This window comes from Balaenoptera musculus, chromosome 3, assembly GCF_009873245.2.
Source record: "Balaenoptera musculus isolate JJ_BM4_2016_0621 chromosome 3, mBalMus1.pri.v3, whole genome shotgun sequence".
NCBI lineage: Eukaryota > Metazoa > Chordata > Mammalia > Artiodactyla > Balaenopteridae > Balaenoptera > Balaenoptera musculus.
This window is the reverse complement of record NC_045787.1, coordinates 26,600,048-26,620,910: the sequence shown is the minus strand read 5'-3', so window position 1 is coordinate 26,620,910 and position 20,863 is coordinate 26,600,048. Positions and strand designations below refer to the sequence as shown.

The 20,863-nt window shown below is 42.3% G+C and overlaps 1 protein-coding gene across 3 annotated transcripts in view; it reads left to right on the top strand.

Annotated features, from left to right (window-relative positions):
- The window catches only part of ADAMTS12 (ADAM metallopeptidase with thrombospondin type 1 motif 12), a 415,782-nt gene extending 401,490 nt beyond the window's left edge, over positions 1 to 14,292 (top strand). For all 3 annotated transcript variants that reach the window (XM_036846885.1, XM_036846887.1, XM_036846886.1), the window contains one exon: positions 10,511 to 14,292. In XM_036846885.1, coding sequence (XP_036702780.1) covers positions 10,511 to 10,689 — 179 coding nt within the window. In that variant the 3' untranslated portion in view covers positions 10,690 to 14,292. The remainder of the gene's footprint in view (positions 1 to 10,510) is intronic.
- Positions 14,293 to 20,863: the final 6,571 nt, after the last annotated feature.

The following is a 20,863-nucleotide window of genomic DNA, read 5'->3' as shown; positions in this document are numbered from 1 at the left end:
GAGCTGCATGAGTTGTTTGTATATTTTGGAGATTAATCCTTTGTCGATTGCTTCATTTGCAAGTATTTTTTCCCATTCTGTGAGTTGTCTTTTTGTTTATAGTTTTCTTGGTGGTGCAAAAGCTTTTAAGTTTAATTAGGTCCCATTTGTTTATTTTTGTTTTTATTTTTCTTACTCTAGGGGGTGAATCCAAAAGGATATTGCTGCAATTTATGTCAAAGAGTGTTCTGCCTGTGTTTTCCTCTAAGAGTTTTATAGTATCTGGTCTTACATTTAGGTCTTTATTCCATTTTGTGTATACTTTTGTGTATGGTTTTAGTACATTCTCTAACTTCATTCTTTTACATGTAGCTGTCCAGTTTTCCCAGCACCACTTACTGAAGATACAGTCTTGTCTCCACTGTATATTCTTGCCTCCTTTGTTATAGATTAATTGACTGTAGGTGTGTGAGTTTATTTCTGGGCTGTATATCTTGTTCCATTGATCTATATTTCTGTCTTTTTGCCAGTATGATACTGTTTTGATTACTGTAGCTTTATAGTATAGCCTGAAGTCAGGGGGCCTGATTCCTCCTGCTCTGTTTTTCTTTCTCAAAATTGCTTTGCCTATTTGGGGTCTTTTGTGTTTCCATACAAATTTTAAGTTTTTTGTTCTAGATCTGCAAAAACTGCCATTGGTCATTTGATAGGGATTGCATTAAATCTGTATATTACCTTGGGTAGTATAGTCATTTTGACAATATTGATTCTTCACTCCAAGAACATGGTATCTTTCCATCTGTTTATGTCATCTTTGATTTTTTCATAAGTATCTTACAGTTTTCAGAGTACAGGTCTTTTGCCTCCTTAGGTAGGTTTATTCCTAGGTATTTTATTCTTTTTTATGCAATAGTAAATGGGATTGTTTCCTTAATTTCTCTTTCTGATCTTTCTTTCTTTGTGTATATAAATGCAACAGATTTCTGTGTATTAATTTTGTATCCTGCAACTTTACTGAATTCATTGGTGAGCTCTAGTAGTGTTCTGGTAGCATCTTTAGGATTTTCTATGTATAGTATTATGTCATCTGCAGGCAGTGACAGTTTTACTTCTTCTTTGCCAATTTGAATTCCTTTTATTTATTTTTCTTCTCTGATTGCCGTGGCTAGGACTTCCAAAATGATGTTGAATAAAAGTGGTGAGAGTGGACATCCTTGTGTTGTTCCTGATCTTAGAGGAAATGCCTTAAATTTTTCACCATTGAATATGATGTTAGCTGTGGGTTTGTCATATATGGCCTTTATTATGTTGAGGTATGTTCCCTCTATGCCCACTTTCCAGAGAGTTTTTTAAATCATAAATGGGTGTTGAATTTTGTCAAAAGCTTTTTCTGCATCTATTGAGATAGTCATATGGTTTTTATTGTTCACTTTGTTAATGTGGTGTATCATACTGATTGATTTGTGGATATTGAAAAACCCTTGCATCCCTGGGATAAATCCCACTTAATCATGGTGTATGATCCTTTTAATATATTGTTGGATTCAGTTTGCTAGTATTTTGTTGAGGATTTTTGCGTCTTTGTTTATTGGTGGTATTGGCCTGTAATTTTCTTTCTTTTTTTGTGTGTGATATCTGTCTGGTTTTGGTATCAGGGTGATGGTGACCTCATAGAATGAGTTTGGGAGTGTTCCTTCCTCTAAAATTTTTAAAAATAATTTCAGAAGGATAGGTGTCAACTCTTCTCTAAATGGGTAGGGCCAGGTCTTGGCATCAAAATGGGGGCCTCCAGGACAACTCACACCAATGAGTACTCCCCAGTACCTTCGCCACCAGTGTCCTTGTCCCCACAGTGAGCCACAGCCACCCCCCCACCTCTCCAGGAGACCCTCCAAGCCCAGCAGGTAGGTCTGGCCCTGGTGCCTATGAAGTCACTGCTTTTTCCCCTGGGTCCTGGTGCACACAAGACTTTGTGCGCACCCTCCAAGAGTGGAGTTTGTTTCCCCCAGTCCTGTGAAGTTCCTGCGATCAAGCCCTGCTGGGCTTCAAAGCCAAATACCCTGGGGGCTCCTCCTGCCAATTCCAAACCCCCAAACTGGGAAGCCTGACATGGGGCTCAGAACTCTCACTCCTATGGGAGAAGCTCTGTGATATAATTATTTTCCAGTTTGTGGGTCACCCACCCAGCAGGTTTGAGATTTGATTGTATCACAGATGCACCCCTTCTACCAACTCGTTGTGGGTGGCTTCTTCTTTGTTTTGGAAGTGGAATATCTTTTTTGGTAGGTTTCAGTCTTTTTTGTTGATGGTTCACAGTTAGTTGTGATTTTGGTGTTTTCTTAAGAGGAGGTGAGCTCAGGTTCTTCTACTCCACCATCTTGTCCTTGGACCCTGTTCCAATCTGTGTTAATGTGGTCCGTGAACCAGTAGTATCAGCTTCCTCTGGGAGCTTGTTTAATGTACCATTTAAGGCCAGTGTTTCCTTACTGATTTTCTTTCTGGATGATCTGCCCGCTGATGTATGCATGGTGTTAAATTCCCCTACTATTATTGAGTTACTGTCAATTTCTCCCTTTATGTCTGTTAATATTTGCTTTATGTATTTAGGTGCTCCTATGTTGGGTGAATATATATTTACCTTTATTATATCTTCTTCTTGGATTGATTTCTTGATCATTGTATAATGTTCTTTGTCTCTTGTTACAATCTTTGTTTTAAGGTCTATTTTGTCTAATACCTGTATTGCTACCATGGCTTTCTTTTCACTTCTATTTTCATGGAATACCTCTTTCCATCCCCTCACTTTCAGTCTGTGTCTTTAGATCTGAAGTGAGTCTCTTATAGGCATACAGGTTTTGTATTTGTATCCCTTCAGCCACTCTATTTCTTTTAATTGGAGCATTTAGTTCATTTATATTTAAAGTAATTATTGATAGATATGTACTTGTTGCCATTTTGTTAATTGTTTTTGTAGTTCTTTTTTGTTCATTTCTTTTCTTCACTTCTTTTGTGATTTGATGACTATCTTTAGTGTTATATTTGGATTCCTTTCTCTTTTTTGCGTATCTATGATAGATTTTTGGTTTGTGGTTACCATGAGGTTTATATATAGCCATATGTATATAATTATTTTAAGTTGCTGATCTCTAAGTTCAAATGCATTTTAACAACCCTGCATTTTTACTCCCCTCTCCCATGTTTACTGTTTTTGACATATTTTATGTTTTTGTTTTGTACATCCCTTAACTACTTATTGTGGATATAGATGATTTTGCTACTTTTGCCTTTTAATCTTTCTACTAGCTTTATACATGGTTGATTTATTACCTTTATTGCATATTTGTCTTTACCACTTAAATTTTCCTTTTATAATTTTCATATTTCTAACTGTGGCATTTTCTTTTTCACTTAGAGAAGTTCTTTTTAGCATTTCTTGCAAAGCTGGTTTGGTGGTGCTGAATTTTTCTAGCTTTTGCTTGTCTGTAAAACTTTTGATCTGTCTATCAAATCTAAATGAAAGCTTTGCCAGGTAGAGTATTCTTAGTTGTAGATTTTCCCCTTTCATCACTTGAAATATATTGTGCCCTTCTGGTCTGCAGAGTTTCTGCTGAAGAGTCAACTGATAGCCATATGGGAGTTCTTTTCTACTCGCTGCTTTTCCCTTGCTGATTTTTTAAAAAATTTTTATTGGGGTATAGTTGATTTACAGTGTTGTGTTAGTTTCAGGTGTACAGCAAACTGAATCTGTTATACATATACATATATCCACTCTTTCTTAGATTCTTTTCCCATATAGGCCATTACAGGGTATTGAGTAGCGTTCCCTGTGCTATACAGTAGGTCCTTATTAGTTACCTATTTTATATGTAGTAGTGTGTATGTGTCAATCCCAGTCTTCCGATGTATCCCTCCCTACCACATACCCCCCAGTAACCATAAGTTTATTTTCTACATCTGTAACTCTATTTCTGTTTTGTTTTGTTTTAACATTTCTTTATTCTTTACTTTATTTTTGGCTGCATTGGATCTTAGTTGCAGCACGTGGGATCTTCATTGAGGCATGCGGGATTTTTGTTGTGGTGTGCAGGCTTCTCTCTAGTTGTGGTGTGCAGGTTTTCTCTCTCTAGTTGAGGCACGCAAGCTCAGTAGTTGTGGCGCATGGGCTTAGTTGCCCCACGGCATGTGGGATCTTAGTTCCCTGACCAGGGATCAAACCCTTGTCCCCTGCATTGTAAGGTGTATTCTTTACCACTGGACCACCAGGGAAGTCCCAAACTCTATTTCTGTTTTGTAGATAAGTTCATTTGTAGCCTTTTTTAGATTCCACATATGAGTGATATCATGTGATATTTGTCTTTGTCTGACTTTCTTCACTCAGTATGACAATCTCTGGGTCCATTCATGTTGCTGCAAATGGCATTATTTTTTTCTTTTTTATGGCTGAGTAATATTCCACTGTATATATGTACCACATCTTCTTTATCCATTCTTCTATTGATGGACATTTAGCTTGCTTCCATGTCCTGGCTATTGTAAACAGTGCTGCAGTGAACATTGTGGTGCATGTATCTTTTCTCCAGATAGATGCCCAGGAGTGGGATTGCTGGATCATATGGTAGTTCTATATTTAGTTTGTTAAGGAACCTCCATACTGTTCTCCATAGTGGCTGTACCAGTTTACATTCCCACCAACAATATAGGAGGGTTCCCTTTTTTCTCCACACCCTCTCCAGCATCCTTTGCTGATTTTAATTTTCTCCCTTTATCTTTAATTTTTGCCATTTTAATTACATTGTGTCGGTATGATCATCTTTGGGTTCCTGTTTTGGGTTCTATGCTTCCTGGTCCTGGTTGTCTATTTTCTATCCCAGGTTAGGGCAGTTTTTAGCTATTATATCATCAAATATGTCCTCTTCCCATTTCTCTCCTGTTCTCCATCTGGGAGCCGTATAATGTGAATGTTAGTACACTTGATGTTATATCACAGAGGTTTCTGAATTGTCCTCATTTTTTAAATTCTTTTTTTTTTCTGTTCAACTTCAGTTATTTCCACTACTCTGCTTTCCAGTTCACTGATCCATTCCTCTGTATCATCTAATCTACTATTTAATCCTTTTAGTGTATTTTTTATTTCAGTTTTTCTATTTTTCAGCTCTGTTTCTTTCTCTTTGTTAATGTCTTACTGTATTCAGCCATTTTTCTCCCAAGTTCTTTGAGTATCTTTACAATTATTACCTTGAACTCTTTATTGGATAGGTTGCCTATCTTCAGTTCATTTAGTTCTTCTGGGGTTTTATCTTATTCCTTCATTTGGGATATATTCCTCTGTTGCCTCATTTTCCCTAATTTGCTGTTTTTATTTCTATGTATTTGGTAGGTTGATTATGTTTTCTCACCCTGGAGAAGTGGCCTTTTGTAGGAGACATCCTGTGTGTCCCAGCCGCATACTCCCCTCTGGTCACCAGAGCTATATGCTATAGGGGTGCCCCCTACATGGGCTGCATGGGTCCTTCTTTTTGTGATGGGCTGACTACTGTGGGTGGTCTGGTAGGTGTGGCTGGCTTCCTACTAGGTTGGTGTGAGGCTCTGCCTTGTGTGGAGACTGCTAGTTGGTGGGGCAGGGCAGGGCATGAAATAGCTGGCTGCAGAGTCCCGGGATTCCCCTGGGTAGTCCTAGCCAGCTTGTAGGCAGACCTGGGTTCAGGAGTGGGTGACTGCAGAGCCGGTTCCTGACATGGCTGGCTGTGAGTTCCAGGGTGTCCCAAAGCTGGTGCTGGCCTGCTGGTGAGAGATACAAGGTGTCTCGGAGCTGGTGTCAACCCACTGGTAGGTGGGGCCAGATCCTGGGACTGCTGGTTGAGGGACTCAAGGTGTCTCAGAGCAGATGTTAGCCTGCTGATGGTCAGGCCCAGGGAGTATTGACATGGCAAGCTTCAGTAGTCCTGGGGCTTGTGTCTACCCACTGGTGGGTGAAACATGGTCTTCAGACTTCTGGCTGCAGGGCCCTGAGGGTCCTGGAGCTGGTGTCTGCCCACTGGTGGGTGGAGCCAGGGTCTCTGGCTCCAGGGCCCAGGAGTCCTGAGGCTAGTCTCAGCACCCACAGGGCTGGGCCCTAGGCCCTCTGGTGGACAGGGCCAGGTCCTAAAGCAGCTCAGGGGGTTTTAAGGCAGCAGGCCCGCTGGTGAGTGGGGCTGTGTCTCCACCCGGCTAGTTGCTCGGCCTGAGGCATCCCAGTACCAGTGCTCACAGACTGGTGGCTGGAGCCTGGTCCTCGTGTTGGAGGGAGGATTCCAAAATGGTGCGTGCCAGCACCAGTGTCCTCGTGCTAGAACGAGCTTCCCAAAACAGCTGTCACCAGTGTCTGTGTCCCCAGGGTGAGCTCTAGTTGCCTCTTGTCTCTGCAGGAGACTCTCCAAGATCAGCAGGTGGGTCTGACCCAGGCTCCTTTCAAATTACTGCTTCTGCGCTGGGTCCTGTGAGATTTTGTGTGTGCCCTTTAGGAGTGGAGTCTCTATTCCCCATAGCCCTTGGCTCTCCTGATTAAGCCCTACTGACCTTTATGCCAAATGTTCTGGGGGCTCATCTTCTCAGTGCAGGACCACTGGGCTTGGGAGCCTGATGTGGGGCTCAAGCCCCTCGCTCGTGGAGAACCTCTGTAATTGTAATTATTCTCCTATTTGTGGTTCACCCACCCAGGGGTATGGGTCCTGACTATATCACATCTCCATCCCTCCTACCTGTCTTGTTGTGGCTCCTTCTTTATATTTTTAGTCGTAGAAGAGCTTTTCTGCCAGTCTTCCAATCTTTCTTTCACGTCAATAGTTGCTCTGTAAATAGTTGTAATTTTGGTGTGCCTGTGGGCAGAGGTGAGCTTAGCATCTTCCTACTGAAAGATATTCTTCCAGATGAACAGAACTTTCATTTATTCAGCAAATATTGCTGATCACAAGATACGTCTCAGGCAAGTACTAAAAACTGAGGACACAGAAATGAGTCTGACACATTCCCTGGCCTCACGAAACCCAAAGTCTTACAGACACTGTATTTGCCAACAACATTGAAATTATTTTCCAACTTTTGTGGGCAAAATATTATCCCTTCAACCTAGACATAGCCAACAGCAGGGCAACAAGCTTATAACTGTCCCTTTACATTTCCAAGTATGATTTCTATTAAACAGGCATAGGCAAATTGGGATGTCCTAAGTTGCCCCCAATTATAAGCATTGTGTGCTTCAGCTGGGATCCAGTTGGCTGATGAACACAGCATCCTTCATTGTTTCACAATAATAACGAGAACTGGTGCAATTAAGCCCTGCCGTGATGTTGGGCTCCCAGTCATTGTCTAAATGAGCTGCTAAACATAGGTCTGGAGCACAGGCTCCCAATATAGGTCACCGCTATCCTCCACTCTTCCTTCCAGTTTCCCACTTTCAAACAGGAGGATTCCAGGACCCACATGTTCCCAGGGCTCTGAGGACCACTGAAAAGCTGGGCTCATTATCCAGTGGTTCCCAAGATCAGGCAAGGACACCAGGCTTGTCTGAGCCTCTTTCAGTCACGTAGATGTTGACCTGACAAGTGGGGGCCCTTGGTTGAACAAATGAAGCTGCTCTAGTCAGGGAAGACCTGTCCATGTGGGCCCCTCCTTCCCCATAACCAGCACAAGATATTCATTTTCTTGGTGGCAGTGCTTTAGAGGCACTGAGGCAGCATTCAGATTCCAGCACCACCATCTGTGTTCCAGCTGTGAGACACTGGGCCAGTTATTAAGCCTCTGTGGAACTTCAGTTTTAAAGGGAGAACAATAGGTATAAGTAAATTTATATGAAGATCAAATGAGATAGCATATGCCAAGCACATTGCCTAGTGTGTGGTAAGTGCTTAAGAAATTGTTATCTGTGTTGTTAAAACGACAGAAATTTAGTCTCACAGTTCTGGAGGCAAGAAGTCCAAAAACCACGGTTCTTGGTAGGGCCATGCTCCCTGTCTCTTAGCTTCTGGTAGTCACCGGCTTTCCTTGGCTTGTAGCTGCATAACTCCAATCTCTGCCTCCGTCATCACATGGCCATCTTCCTCTGTGTGTCTGTGTCGTCACATGGCTTTCTCTTTATTGCGTGTGTCTAGCTCTTCTCTCTCTATAAGGACACAATCATGTTGATTAAGTCATCTTAATTTACATCATAATTACATCTGCAAGGAAATATTTCCAAATAAGGTCACATTCACAGGTACCAATGGTTAGGACTTCAACTTTGGGGGAACACTTAAACTTTGGAGGATCCAATTCAACCCAGAACAAAGTTAAAGACTTTAGGGTCCTCTAAGAGGCCTTTTTAGAACAGTAGACACCCTAGAGAGCGGTCACACTTCAGCCTTTAGCAGAAAAGGCTCAACACCATTTACAGAACAGTTCAAGATAGAACATAGTGCCATGTTTGAGCAAATGTTAACAATAATAATACAAGTTTGGAGATTGGGACAGAAGGGATCCATGTGGTCCAACGTGGTCCAAAGAAGCTTTGTGGAGAGAAGGAATGGAAGCTAAGCCTTCATACTTCCTCTGTCTTCTTTTCTTGTAGTAGCCCCAGAGCATTCACATACTCATGGCAGGGAGAATGTGGGGCAAAGAGCTACCCCAGATGCACCTTCTCTGTCCACCATCCATAAGGAATTTAGGAGAGGCTGGCTAAGAAATCAGAGCAGCCCTATGATGCCTAGGCTTCCATGCTGGGCCCTGCCCCAATGCCAGAAGCCTAGGGAGGAAGCCCTGCCTTGTTCTGAACAGCAGCCCCATGGAGAACACCTGCTTCTCTGGTGGGCACATGGGAGATGAAGAGCTCAGATTTCTATTCCACAGTAGGAACACTTGGCAGAAATGTGTACTCTTTCTGAAATGTCAGATCATGTACAGAAGTTTCCTGGGGGATTAGAGGGCACTGATTTTTTATGAAATGTTTAGGAAGAGGCCTGAAGAAGAAAATAATCAGCAATGAAGAGGTTTGGGGTTCTAGGAGCATTATATGTTACCTACTCCCAAGTGCACTTAACACTTGCAAACCAAATGGAATTCTGACAGCTAACAGGAGACATTTCTTCATGAAAATACAAGGCACAGTCAAGGAAATGATGAGTTCTGAGAAGATAAAAAGCATTTTTTTGCCTTCATGACCTGAAGGTGAAAAATGCATGGAGAGGCAAAAATACTGTCACAGATTTGGGTAAAGAGAATATTACCTCAATTTCTACTTTTACTGACAGTTCTATTTACAAAGGACAGCAGCCTGTTTGGGCAAAAGCTTTTCTTTAGGACTGTTCATATCTTTTCTGTAATGGAGAAAGAAGATCAACCAGAGCTCTGAGAGGCACTGAAGCAAAGTTTGAAACAATTTCACTTTATAAAAGAAAAATGTGCTATTGGGGCCTTACTGAATTCCTTCCAGACCAGGAGTACATGGGCCAGTGCAGTCTGAGTACCACCCATAGAATATGCAAGGGTGGTCCCTGAGAAATATAGTCCAATTCCCTGTTTCATGTATGAGGAAAGGAGGGCCGAAATAATTCAGGAACTTACTTGCCCAGAGTTAGGGTAGAACAAGGATTAGTACCCAAGTAACTAATTTTATCCTTACCCTGGGAATTATTTGTGCAAGTCTTATGCCTTCATCTACATGGTACATTTCTGGAGGGCAGTGACCACATTTTATACATCTATATCCTTTGCTCAGGAAGCATTGGTTAGTTGGCTGACGGGGTGACTGCTTGGTGCTGTGGATGATATGACTGATAAAAGCATGAGCTAGAGTCAAAACTGCCCATGTTCAGATCTGACTATGCCACTTATCAGCTGGATAACATTGTGCAAGTTCTTAACTTCTGTAGGCTTTAGGTCTCCTTTTGTAAAATAGAAAGAACAGTTGTATTTACCTGATAGTTACTGCTGTGAAGATTCAATGAAGCGATGCATGTAAAATATTGCATTCAACTATTGCATAACAATCCTGCATAACAAGGCATCTCTAAACTCAGTGCTTTAAAACTACAAGCGTGAATTTTTTGCTCAGCTCAAGTTCAGCTGATCTAGCTTGGCTGTGGTTGGCCTCGGCTGCAGGCTGTAGGTTGGGTCTAGGTCTGCTCCATGTGTCTCATCCTCCTTGGTCCAGTGGCTGCATGAGCCAGAGTCTTCTAACGGTGATGGCAGAAGCTCATCAGGGCAGCCTCGTCCTCCCTCACATTCCAAGGCCCTGCAGGGATCATGTCCACTAACAAACATCCCATTGTCCAAAGCAAGTCAGAGGGCTGAACCCAAAGTCCAGGAGTGGGGAAGTATTCACCACCGGGTGGCCATGGCAAGGGTGGGAATGTATAACATTGCTACCCAGGAGTGAATGTCAGTGGATGTCAACCGTTATGAATTGTTATGGAGCTTTTCTCAGGAGACACATAAAGTCTTCCATTAATAGAAGTCGCACTTATTCACTTACAAAAGGATAATCTTTGGTTTTTTACCTATTTTTTTTCTCCTCCCACAGATTTACTTTGCACCAAGGACAAGTTATCAGCCAGTTTCTGCCAGACACTAAAAACCATGAAGAAATGTTCTGTGCCCACCGTGAGGGCTCAGTGCTGCCTCTCGTGTGCCCAGACACACATCGCCCACACCCAAAGGCCAAGAAAGCGACAGCCACTCAAAAACCCCAGAGTACCCTAAGTCCAGAAGAAAGCCACCCTCCACCATAGACTGCAGCAGCCTGCTGACCGTGACATGTTCTAGGCCCAGGGACCACTTCATTGCGGTTTTACTCTGTGTATTTCAGGTTCAACTTTGGCTCATAACTAAACAAAGCCCACTGTTCTTTAGCCACAAAACATCCCACATAGGAGACATGGGACTGTAATACTCACCGTTCCCTGATAGGCAGGTGAGGTATCCAGGAGAATCGGGCCTCTCGTGAGATCAGCTCGTGGGAAAGGTGCCAAGGTGGGCAAGTCTGTGAAATGATGTCTTTTGTTCCTCCCTTAAAGATAAAAACAGAGAGAGACCAGATTTTTTCCCAGACTACCTCAAGAGTATCAGGAAACAGAGCCACACTTATCCAGGGAACAAATAATCTTGTTAATTTACCTTGGTGAAATCACCCTTTTTTTGTCTCCCTACTTGGGGCAGCTGCTGTTTAAAATGTCATGGGAGAGCTTTCAGGAACATTCTTGTAATTCATCCGGCAGGGGACCGCTTTCTTCACCCCGTGTTCAACTGGGGCAGGAAGAGAAAGTACTGGCTTCACCCTCAGTCTGTCCCTAATCCCTATGGACTCTTCATCTGGGCTGTTTAGACTCCCATTCCTTCCTGGAGACACTAGAAGAAGAGGACATGGGCAGGAACTGTAGGCTTTAGTAAACCTAAGGGATTTAGGTTAGTTCTACAGAAGACATTTCTGACTTAAGGATAATTTCTATGAACACTCTTAAAAAGCAAATGAACAGAAATCGATTTCTTGCTAGTATAAGGAAGAGAACATGGGCTTTTTGTTCTTTCCACTTCCTTGGCAAATACCTATTCCTTTGCAGGAGAGCAAATGAGTCTTCCTGTGTGACTTCCCCTTCTCTAGCGTGTTCCCTGCCTGAGTCTTCAGGGTGAACGTCTTTTCACCACTAGGGGTTTACACACCACAACTGCTGCGGCCAGGTCCACAGCTGCAACCTGCCCCCACCTACCCTCAGGTTGGAAAATGGAGCTCTAGATTAAAATATTTCCGAGAACCAGGTAAATTGTATTAAGTATAGAAAAACTTAGTATAAACTTATAGTCTCGAGAAAAAAAACTTGAAAAGTGAGGTAAATCTGATCTATTCTCTAGCGCACCCAATAGTTACTTTTGAGGACCTGTTTTCTGGGGTGAACAGGTGAGTCAGGTAGTCCAAAAAAGTGAAATGAAAGTTAGAATGCTTATTCTGGATGTTCCCATCATCACCCATCAGGAGTCAAAGTAGGCTGTGGTCTCAGATTCAAGGTGAATTTCCTGGTTTGTAAGGGGAGGTATTTATATGAACTGAACGTGGAAAATGGGGGGTGTGGAGCCCCCAGGGGAAGAAGCCCTCAGAATCAGCTCTTGACAGAGGGGAAGGCAGGAGAGTGGCCTTCACGTAATGGGCAGTGTGTCTTCAGTCTCACGCACAGGTACCGTTAACATTCACCATGGAGCACAGTATTCCATCTCTCCCTTGAATTATCTATCCATTCAGCAGAATGGTGCTATTGAAAAATGGTGCTAATGTCTAGTTGGTGGCACAACAAATATAAACATATAGATAGATGTACAAGTGGGCAAGTCCACATACATCTTCTGTTAAATTTGTAATGGTGTTGCTGGCCAACGCCAGTTCTATTGCTTGGATACCAGAAGCTTAAATTTTTTATATTATGCGCTTTTTTTTCAAGCCATTACTGTGTATTATTCTGATAAATGCCTGTGGAAAATAAAACACTGGGGTTGGGATGAAATTTGAAATAGAGCAGAAACAGGAGGTGAATAGAAATGTTTACCAAAACCAGGGAATTTATTTCTATTTAATTATGTTCTTGTATTCTGTCTTTAAATCTAAACATTGCTGGCCAGTGACAGTCTCTGGTGAAATAAGTTTTAGCAAGAAGATGCTTACATTGTCAGTGATGTGAGTAGAAAAGAACCTGATTTTTTCTAATGAGGCAGTTCTCAAAAACCCCCTGAAGTATAGTGTAGGCTTTCAGGGAGATTAATTTAGTAAGTTGGATGGATTTAACTTAAGCTGGTACTCTGCTATCCTAGGATCATGCATGTCATCAGAGACCTGGATATGACCAGTCTTACAAAACTCAGGAACAAACTCCGATTCCTACTGACCTCAGCAAACTAAACTAGGCCAGATTTCCCAATATGCAAAATGTTATTTATGACCCATGTGGCAAAGAAAGATGGTAGAAATGTAGGAAGAGTCTGTCCAGGTGCTCCATTCTAGGCCTTTCTCTAGTTTCTCAAAGGCAGAATATTGGCCCCTAACCCTGCCTCATGGACATTCACTTCCTGTGTGGGGCTGTGTTGTAAGACAGTTGGGTAGCAGCTGTCCTTCTGGACCCCAGAATCAAGACAGCACTTGCTGCTAGAGTCATTTGACATGGTTGTTGCCTTGACAATCATGCAGCTTTGGGTCATCAGGGTTTTGACAGGTCCCCGTGCTTGCAATAAGAGAGGGACCTCAGATTAACAGGGAGACTCTGAAGGCAAGAGCCTAAATGGTATCTGACCATCCTTTTGGTGCTCATGTAGGCCAACATGAAGTAGTGTTGTTGGTTTATTTCTTCCATGGCCTCCTTCCCACCTTGAACAAGCAACTGAGATGTATAGCAAGAGACACTGGATACACATCTACCATGAATCAGAGAGGCTGCCACAGGGCCTGGTGCTTAAATACATGAAGGTTCTCAAACCCAATTTGGTTTACGTTGCCTCTCCCAGTGGTAGAGTTAGCTCTTCTCTGAAAAGGTGTAGGTTAATTTAATTCTTAAACATCGAAACATAATTCAACACACCACAAGGAAACAATATTTTAAGAGACTAAATAGTGACTATTTTTGTAAAACAGGAAATCATTTTGTGATACAAGCAATGGCCCCTTTGTAGGAATGACTCGTTTTAATATTTGGTTTTCTTAATCAAGAGTGCAGCTCCATCCAATCTCCTGACCCATCTCTACTTGGTGGAGTCATCCCAGTGTGATGCTTTCGGATATTTAGTGAATATTTTTGATAACCTTCATCACATTTCTAGAACACAAGTTGAGGGATTTATATTGTTTCAGATCATAATTTCCCAATCAGTTGGCTAAAATCCTCCAAACTCTGAAAGCTACACATTGCTACCCCAGAGATTACAGGTCTTAGCTCTTCTCCCTTCTGACTTCAGGATCAAGCCCTGGGACAACGAATCCGTGCATAGCAATTCACTTTCAAGAGAGAGACCACGTGATATGAACTGTTTGGTGCTAAAACTTAGCCAACATATTTGATGCTACTCTTTTTCTGTTGTATTGCTAGTTCAAATATTATTAGTAGTATTATTTTTAAGTTATGTCATTAAAAAAAACCTGGTTGGGGGAAGCACAATTCTACCTATCACTGTCCTCCAAAGTGGTTGTATGTGGTACACGGCCTCATCCATTGCCCTCTCTGCATCTCTGCTGCTTTGCCAGGCCCAGCCTCCTTAAGGGGTACCTTGGTGGGTACCTCAGTATTTAAAACCAGATTGTAACCATAGCCTGCCATTGTGTGGCATCAATAAATGGCCAAACTCACTGATGTTCCCATGTGATTCATTTACCCCTACTGCGAGACTCCCACCACCCACCAGAGCAACCCTGGAATTCAGCAACCTGGAGAAGGATGCTGTCAATCCTTCCTGCCCCACTCCCTGCACATTCCTTCCTGCTCCACCCCTAAATCAGTATGTCATGAGATGAGTCGCATCCCAGGTGAGGAAGAACTGAGGTCTCTTCTCATGAATGATTGTGCAAAAACTGACACAATCCACCATATGATAATCTGAAGTGATGCCTGAAATCTTCCACAATCCCAGATCCAATGTATTCATAAGTGCAGCTTACAGGATAATCTAGTCCCTCAATCTATCCAAAGTGTAGACATAATGCTTAAGAGAAGGTAATAACAATGATGAAGAGGAATTTGCTTTGGAAATCCAGTCCTTTTTCAAAAGCGGTTCACAGCATGGTGAGTGTAACCAGCAATTGTAGAACTTGGACATATGGACATGGAATCCACTCACATGGAATGAGTAAAAGCATTGAGACGGGAAGAGCGAGGCATCCACAGGTGATCCCTAGAATATTTTCAGGCATGTACAGGGGTGGTAGGAATCTGGTTTGGGTCAAGAAATCACAAAGGGCCATGCACACCTCCCTGTTTTTACCTTGAAAACTCTTTCTATGACCACTAGGCAACCCTTATCCTGCAAGGCTCAGCTCAAATACTGTTCTCTGAGAAGCCTAAACTAACCCTGCCAGAAAGACCGAGGCATTTCTCTGCTCCTTCTTCACTGTGTCCATTTTTGTCTAGAAGAGTGGTCCCTAACTGGGGACAGTTTTGTCCCCAGGAGACATTTGACAATGTCTGAGACATTTTTGGTTTTCACAACTTTGGGTTGGAGGGCATTCCTGGCATCTATTGAGCAGAGGCCAAGGGATGCTGGTAAACTTCCTACAGGACCACCTCTCCCCACAATGAAGAATTATGTGGCTCAAAGCGTCAATAGTTCTGAAGTGAAAAGCTCTGCACTAGAACAATTATCACCCTAGAGTGAGTATCAGGATTGCTGGGTTGAGTAAAACTGAGCTTACCCTAACACTCAGACCTCACAAAGAACTGATGAGGTGGGTCAGAAAACTTCCAAAGAAGAAAAAATATATATCGGGGTTCAAAGCTTACTAATTTGGTAAAATCACAGTGACAGAGGGGAGAGAGGATAGCGAGCATAGCTCCAAAAGAGTCTTGAATCAGCTGCTGGGGGTTCAGGTGTTCAATCCTAGAGTCAGAGGGAATAAACCAAAAGTGGCAAAAACGGAAAAGTGACCTATTCGGGGTTTGGAATAATCATCCTCCTCCAACTGAGGTTTCTAACCAAACAGAATAGACATAATCAGCCAGATCGAAACAACAGCTTTACTAATAGTGAAGGTGGCTTGGGGAGCATATTTTGGAGGCAAATGGAAAAGGGCTTTCCTAGCTTTCTCCACACCTACAGGTTTCAGGCTCAAGAGGGATGTGGGGGAGGGGACGGGGTGGGAGAGGGAAAGAGGAGAGAGGAGATAGAAATGGACCACTTAACCCATTAAACTCTGTTAATTGAAGTATCCATGGTCATTAAACGATCACTAATAGTAGCCCTCCCTCCTGCACTGGGAGGAGGCTGACAGGGTTATCAAAGATCCCAAAGGGATATCCCAACACTCCTCCACCATGGAAGTGGAGTCTTTTTGTTTCTATGTAAGAAAGGTAAGGTTAGCATGAATGGAAGATATGGGAGGGGAAGCATTATCTAAAAATGGCTCCTTTCCCATAAATTCTAAATGATGATGTGATTTTAAGATCATAATGAAAAGACTTGGAATAAGTAGTGTAAAAGCAAGACACAGAATTTAATGAGAGAATGGCCCTGCCTTCTGTGCTCACTCCCCTACCAAGCACTGCCCACTTCCTCACTGGACAGCACCCCGGCTCCTTCATTTTAGTGGTACAGCCTGACTCACCCCCAGCTCGTTTCGTGGGATGTGGCCAGGACTAGGGGTCCTCACTGATGGTTCCTGCAGACTCTGCAGTGATGGGATATGGTACCTGGGGCCAAGGTAATACCAAGAGATTCCCGAACAGGCAGCACAATCCAGCTGGCACTTGACATCAGGCAGCCACCAGCTGGGGTTTCTCCTGCCCAAATGCCAGCTATGGCTGTGCCTCTGGCACCATCACTGCACAGCTTCCTCTTTGGTACTACAACAACTGGGAAACATCTCCACAGACAGCTGTGTCAAGACAGGAAGACAGTGAGGCAGGAAAGACATAAAGAGAGCTAGTGCATGGTGCTGGCTGCACAGAGACAGCCTGAAGGAGCTAGAGTGTGGAGCGCCACAACCGGGGGTGTTCGCAGAAGAAGCCCAGGCCAGCATAGAAGCAAAGTGACACTGTTAAGTGGCATGCAAAGGGAGGGATGGGGCTACCATTGCAGCCGCTTACCCCACCCGCTGGCCCCTGCCTCCACGGGCTCCAGGAGAGGCTCCGGCCCGAGCAGGCTTGCATGCTCCGGCCACCACCTTGGCAGCCCAGGACCAGACACCAGTGGGTCGCCCACGTGCAGATGTGGGGTTGAAATCACAGCTGAGCCCCAAGGGCTGTGTGACTTAGGAAGCAGAGCTGAAATCTCTCGCCATGGCTGTGCAAAGCACGGATTTACACCTCCACCACCGGCTTTGTAAATTCAGTGCCTGCAGAACATCCAAACAGACAACGGATGCTCCCATGGTTGGGACGGGTCTGGCCTTAGCAGCTGTGGGCTTTGTGGATGCGTACATGTGGGGACTGGGCCAGGCCAGAGTCTGCCTCCACATCTCCCACACTGGGTCCAGGTATGCGACTATGCAGTCCTGTGACCTGACTTCAGTGGATCTGTGCTAGTAGCCTTGTGAAAACAAAGCCTGAGAGGCATGAGGGCCAACTGCCGGCATACCCATGGTTGAGGTGGGGCTGAGGGCAATGCCAACAGCAGTGTACTTTGTGAATCTGCACAATGGGTGCAAGGTGACACAACAGAGCACACTAACAGGTAAACAGCCCCAGTGGAGACATACTCAGTGGCTCCTCACCCAGTGAGAATGCTCCAATCCCATGTACCTTGCACCAAAGATCAGAAATACACCTAAGATGGATCTGGGGGCTTCTATTCCAACAACTAGGGAGCAGACCCTGTCCCTGACAGGACACTGACAACCACAGAGCAAAGAGGAGGCCCCACTCAATATCCAGTGCAAGCTCTGGTCACCACAACGCCAGTCACACCTCATATCAAGGCGATAACGGCCAGCATACACTGAGGAAAGAGGTGGCAGGCATCCATACTAAAAACAGCCCGCGCACCAAAAAAATATTAAACCCACACAGGTAACAGAGGAACATTCCCACATAAAAATAGCCCTCCAAGACCACAGTAGATAATTGTTTCTCCTAAACTCAGAGAGCAAGACAAATATAAGTAAAATGAAGAAGCAGAGGAACCACTCCCAATTAAAAGATGGAGAGAATTCCCCTGAAAGAACAATGAAACACACCTCTTCAGTCTAACAGACACCAATTTCAAAAAGGAGATACTGAAAATACTGAAGGAATTAAGAAAGGCTATCAACAGAAATGCAGATGACTGTAAAATGGAACTAGAAAGTATAAGGAGGAGCCAAGAAATATTAGAGAATTCATTTGAAGAGATAAAAGTTGAACTAAAGGGTATGAATATCAGAATGAATAATGCAGAAGAACAAATAAGTGATCTAGAAGATAGAATAATGGAAATCACCCAATTAGAACAGCAGACAGAAACCCAAATTTAAAAAAATGAAAGCAGTATAAGAGACCTGTGGGATAATATAAAGCATGTCAATCTACACATAATAGGAATCCCAGAAGGAGAAGAAAGAGAAAGGAGACTGAAAATGTATTTGAAGAAATTATGGCTGAAAACTTCCCAAACCTAAAGAAGGAAACAGATATCCAGATACAGGAAGCACAGAGGGTCCCAAACAAGATAAACCCAAACAGATCTACACCAAGACATATTATGATAAAAATGGCAAAAGTTAAAGATAAAGAAAGGATTCTAAAGGCAGCAAGATAAAAACAAAGAATTAATTACAAGGCTATCCCCCATAAGGCTATCAGCTGATTTCTCTACAGAAATACTGGAGGCCAGAAGGGAGTGGCAAGACATATTCCAAGTCCTGAAAGGGAAAAATCTGCAACCTAGGATACTCTACCCAACAAAATTATCATTTAGAATAGAAAGAGAGATAAAGAATTATTCAGACAAGCAAAAACTAAAAGAACACAGCAATACTAAACCTATCCTAAAGGAAATATTGAAAGGTATTCTCTAAATAGAAAAGAAGTAGGGTAGAGGAACCAAGATGGCAGAGAAGAAGGACGTGCTCTCACTCTCACTTGTGAGAACATCAGAATCAAAACTAGATGCTGGATAATTGTCAACAGGAAGACACTGGAACTCACCAAAAAAGATACCCCACATCCAAAGACAAAGGAGGAGCCACAACGAGACGGTAGGAGGGGCGCAAGGATCTCATTCAGATTCAATGGAGGAACCAAAAGTTTACAGATAAGCAAAGGATAAGAGAATTCAGCACCACCAAACCAGCTTTACAACAAATGCTAAAGGAACTTCTTTAAGAGGGAAACACAAGAGAAGAAAAGGATCTGCAAAAACAAACCCAAAACAATTAAGAAAATGGTCATAGGAACATACATATCAATAATTACCTTAAACGTGAATGGATTAAATGCTCCAACCAAAAGACACAGGCTTGCTGAATGGATACAAAAACAAGACCCATATATATGCTGTATACAAGAGACCCACTTCAGACCTAGGGACACATACAGACTGAAAGTGAGGGGATGGAAAAAGATATTCCATGCAAATGGAAATCAAAAGAAAGCTGGAGTAGCTATACTCATATCAGATAAAATAGACTTTAAAATAAAGAATGTTACAAGAGACAAGGACGGACACTACATAATGAACAAGAGATCAATCCAAGAAGAAGATAAAACAATTAGAAATATATATGCACCCAACATAGGAGCACCTCAATACATAAGGCAACTGCTAACAGCTATAAAGAAGGAAATCGACAGTAACACAATAATAGCAGGGGACTTTAACAACTCACTTACACCAATGGACAGATCATCCAAAATGAAAACAAATAAGGAAACAGAAGCTTTAAATGACACAATAGACCAGATAGATTTAATTGATATTTATAGGACATTCCACCCAAAAACAGCAGATTACACTTTATTCTGCGCACGGAACATTCTCCAGGATAGATCACGTCTTGGGTCACAAATCAAGCCTCAGTAAATTTAAGAAAATTGAAATCATATCAAGCATCTTTTCTGACCACAACGCTATGAGATTAGAAATGAATTACAGGGAAAAAAACGTAAAAAACACAAACACATGGAGGCTAAACAATACGTTACTAAATAACCAAGAAATCACTGAAGAAATCAAAGAGGAAATCAAGAAATACCTAGAGACAAATGACAATGAAAACAGGATGATCCAAAACCTATGGGATGCAGCAAAAGCAGTTCTAAGAGGGAAGTTTATAGCTATACAAGCCTATCTCAAGAAACAAGAAAAATCTCAAATAAACAATCTAACCTTACACCTAAAGGACCTAGAGAAAGAACAACAAACAAAACCCAAAGTTAGCAGAAGGAAAGAAATCATAAAGATCAGAGCAGAAATAAATGAAATAGAAACAAAGAAAACAATAGCAAAGATGAATAAAACTAAAAGTTGGTTCTTAGAGAAGATAAACAAAATTGATAAACCATTAGCCAGACTCATCAAGAAAAAGAGGGAGAGGACTCAAATCAATAAAATGAGAAATGAAAAAGGAGAAGTTACAACAGACACCGCAGAAATACAAAGCATCCTAAGAGACTACTACAAGCAACTCTATGACAATAAAATGGACAACCTGAAAGAAATGGACAAATACTTAGAAAGGTATAACCTTCCAAGACTGAACCAGAAATAGAAAATATGAACAGACCAATCACAAGTAATGAAATTGAAACTGTCATTAAAAATCTTCCAACAAACAAAAGTCCAGGACCAGATGGCTTCACAGGTGAATTCTATCAAACATTTAGAGAAGAGCTAACACCCATCCTTCTCAAACTCTTCCAAACAATTGCAGAGGAAGGAACACTCCCAAACTCATTCTACAAGGCCACCATCACCCTGATACCAAAACCAGAAAAAGATAATACAAAAAAAGAAAATTACAGACCAATATCACTGATGAATATAGATGCAAAAATCCTCAACAAAATACTAGCAAACAGAATCCAACAACACGTTAAAAGGATCATACACCATGATCAAGTGGGATTTATCCCAGGGATGCAAGGATTCTTCAATATACACAAATCAATCAATGTGACACACCATATTAACAAATTGAAGAATAAAAACCATATGATCATCTCAATAGATGCAGAAAAAGCTTTTGACAAAATTCAACACCAATTTATGATAAAAAACT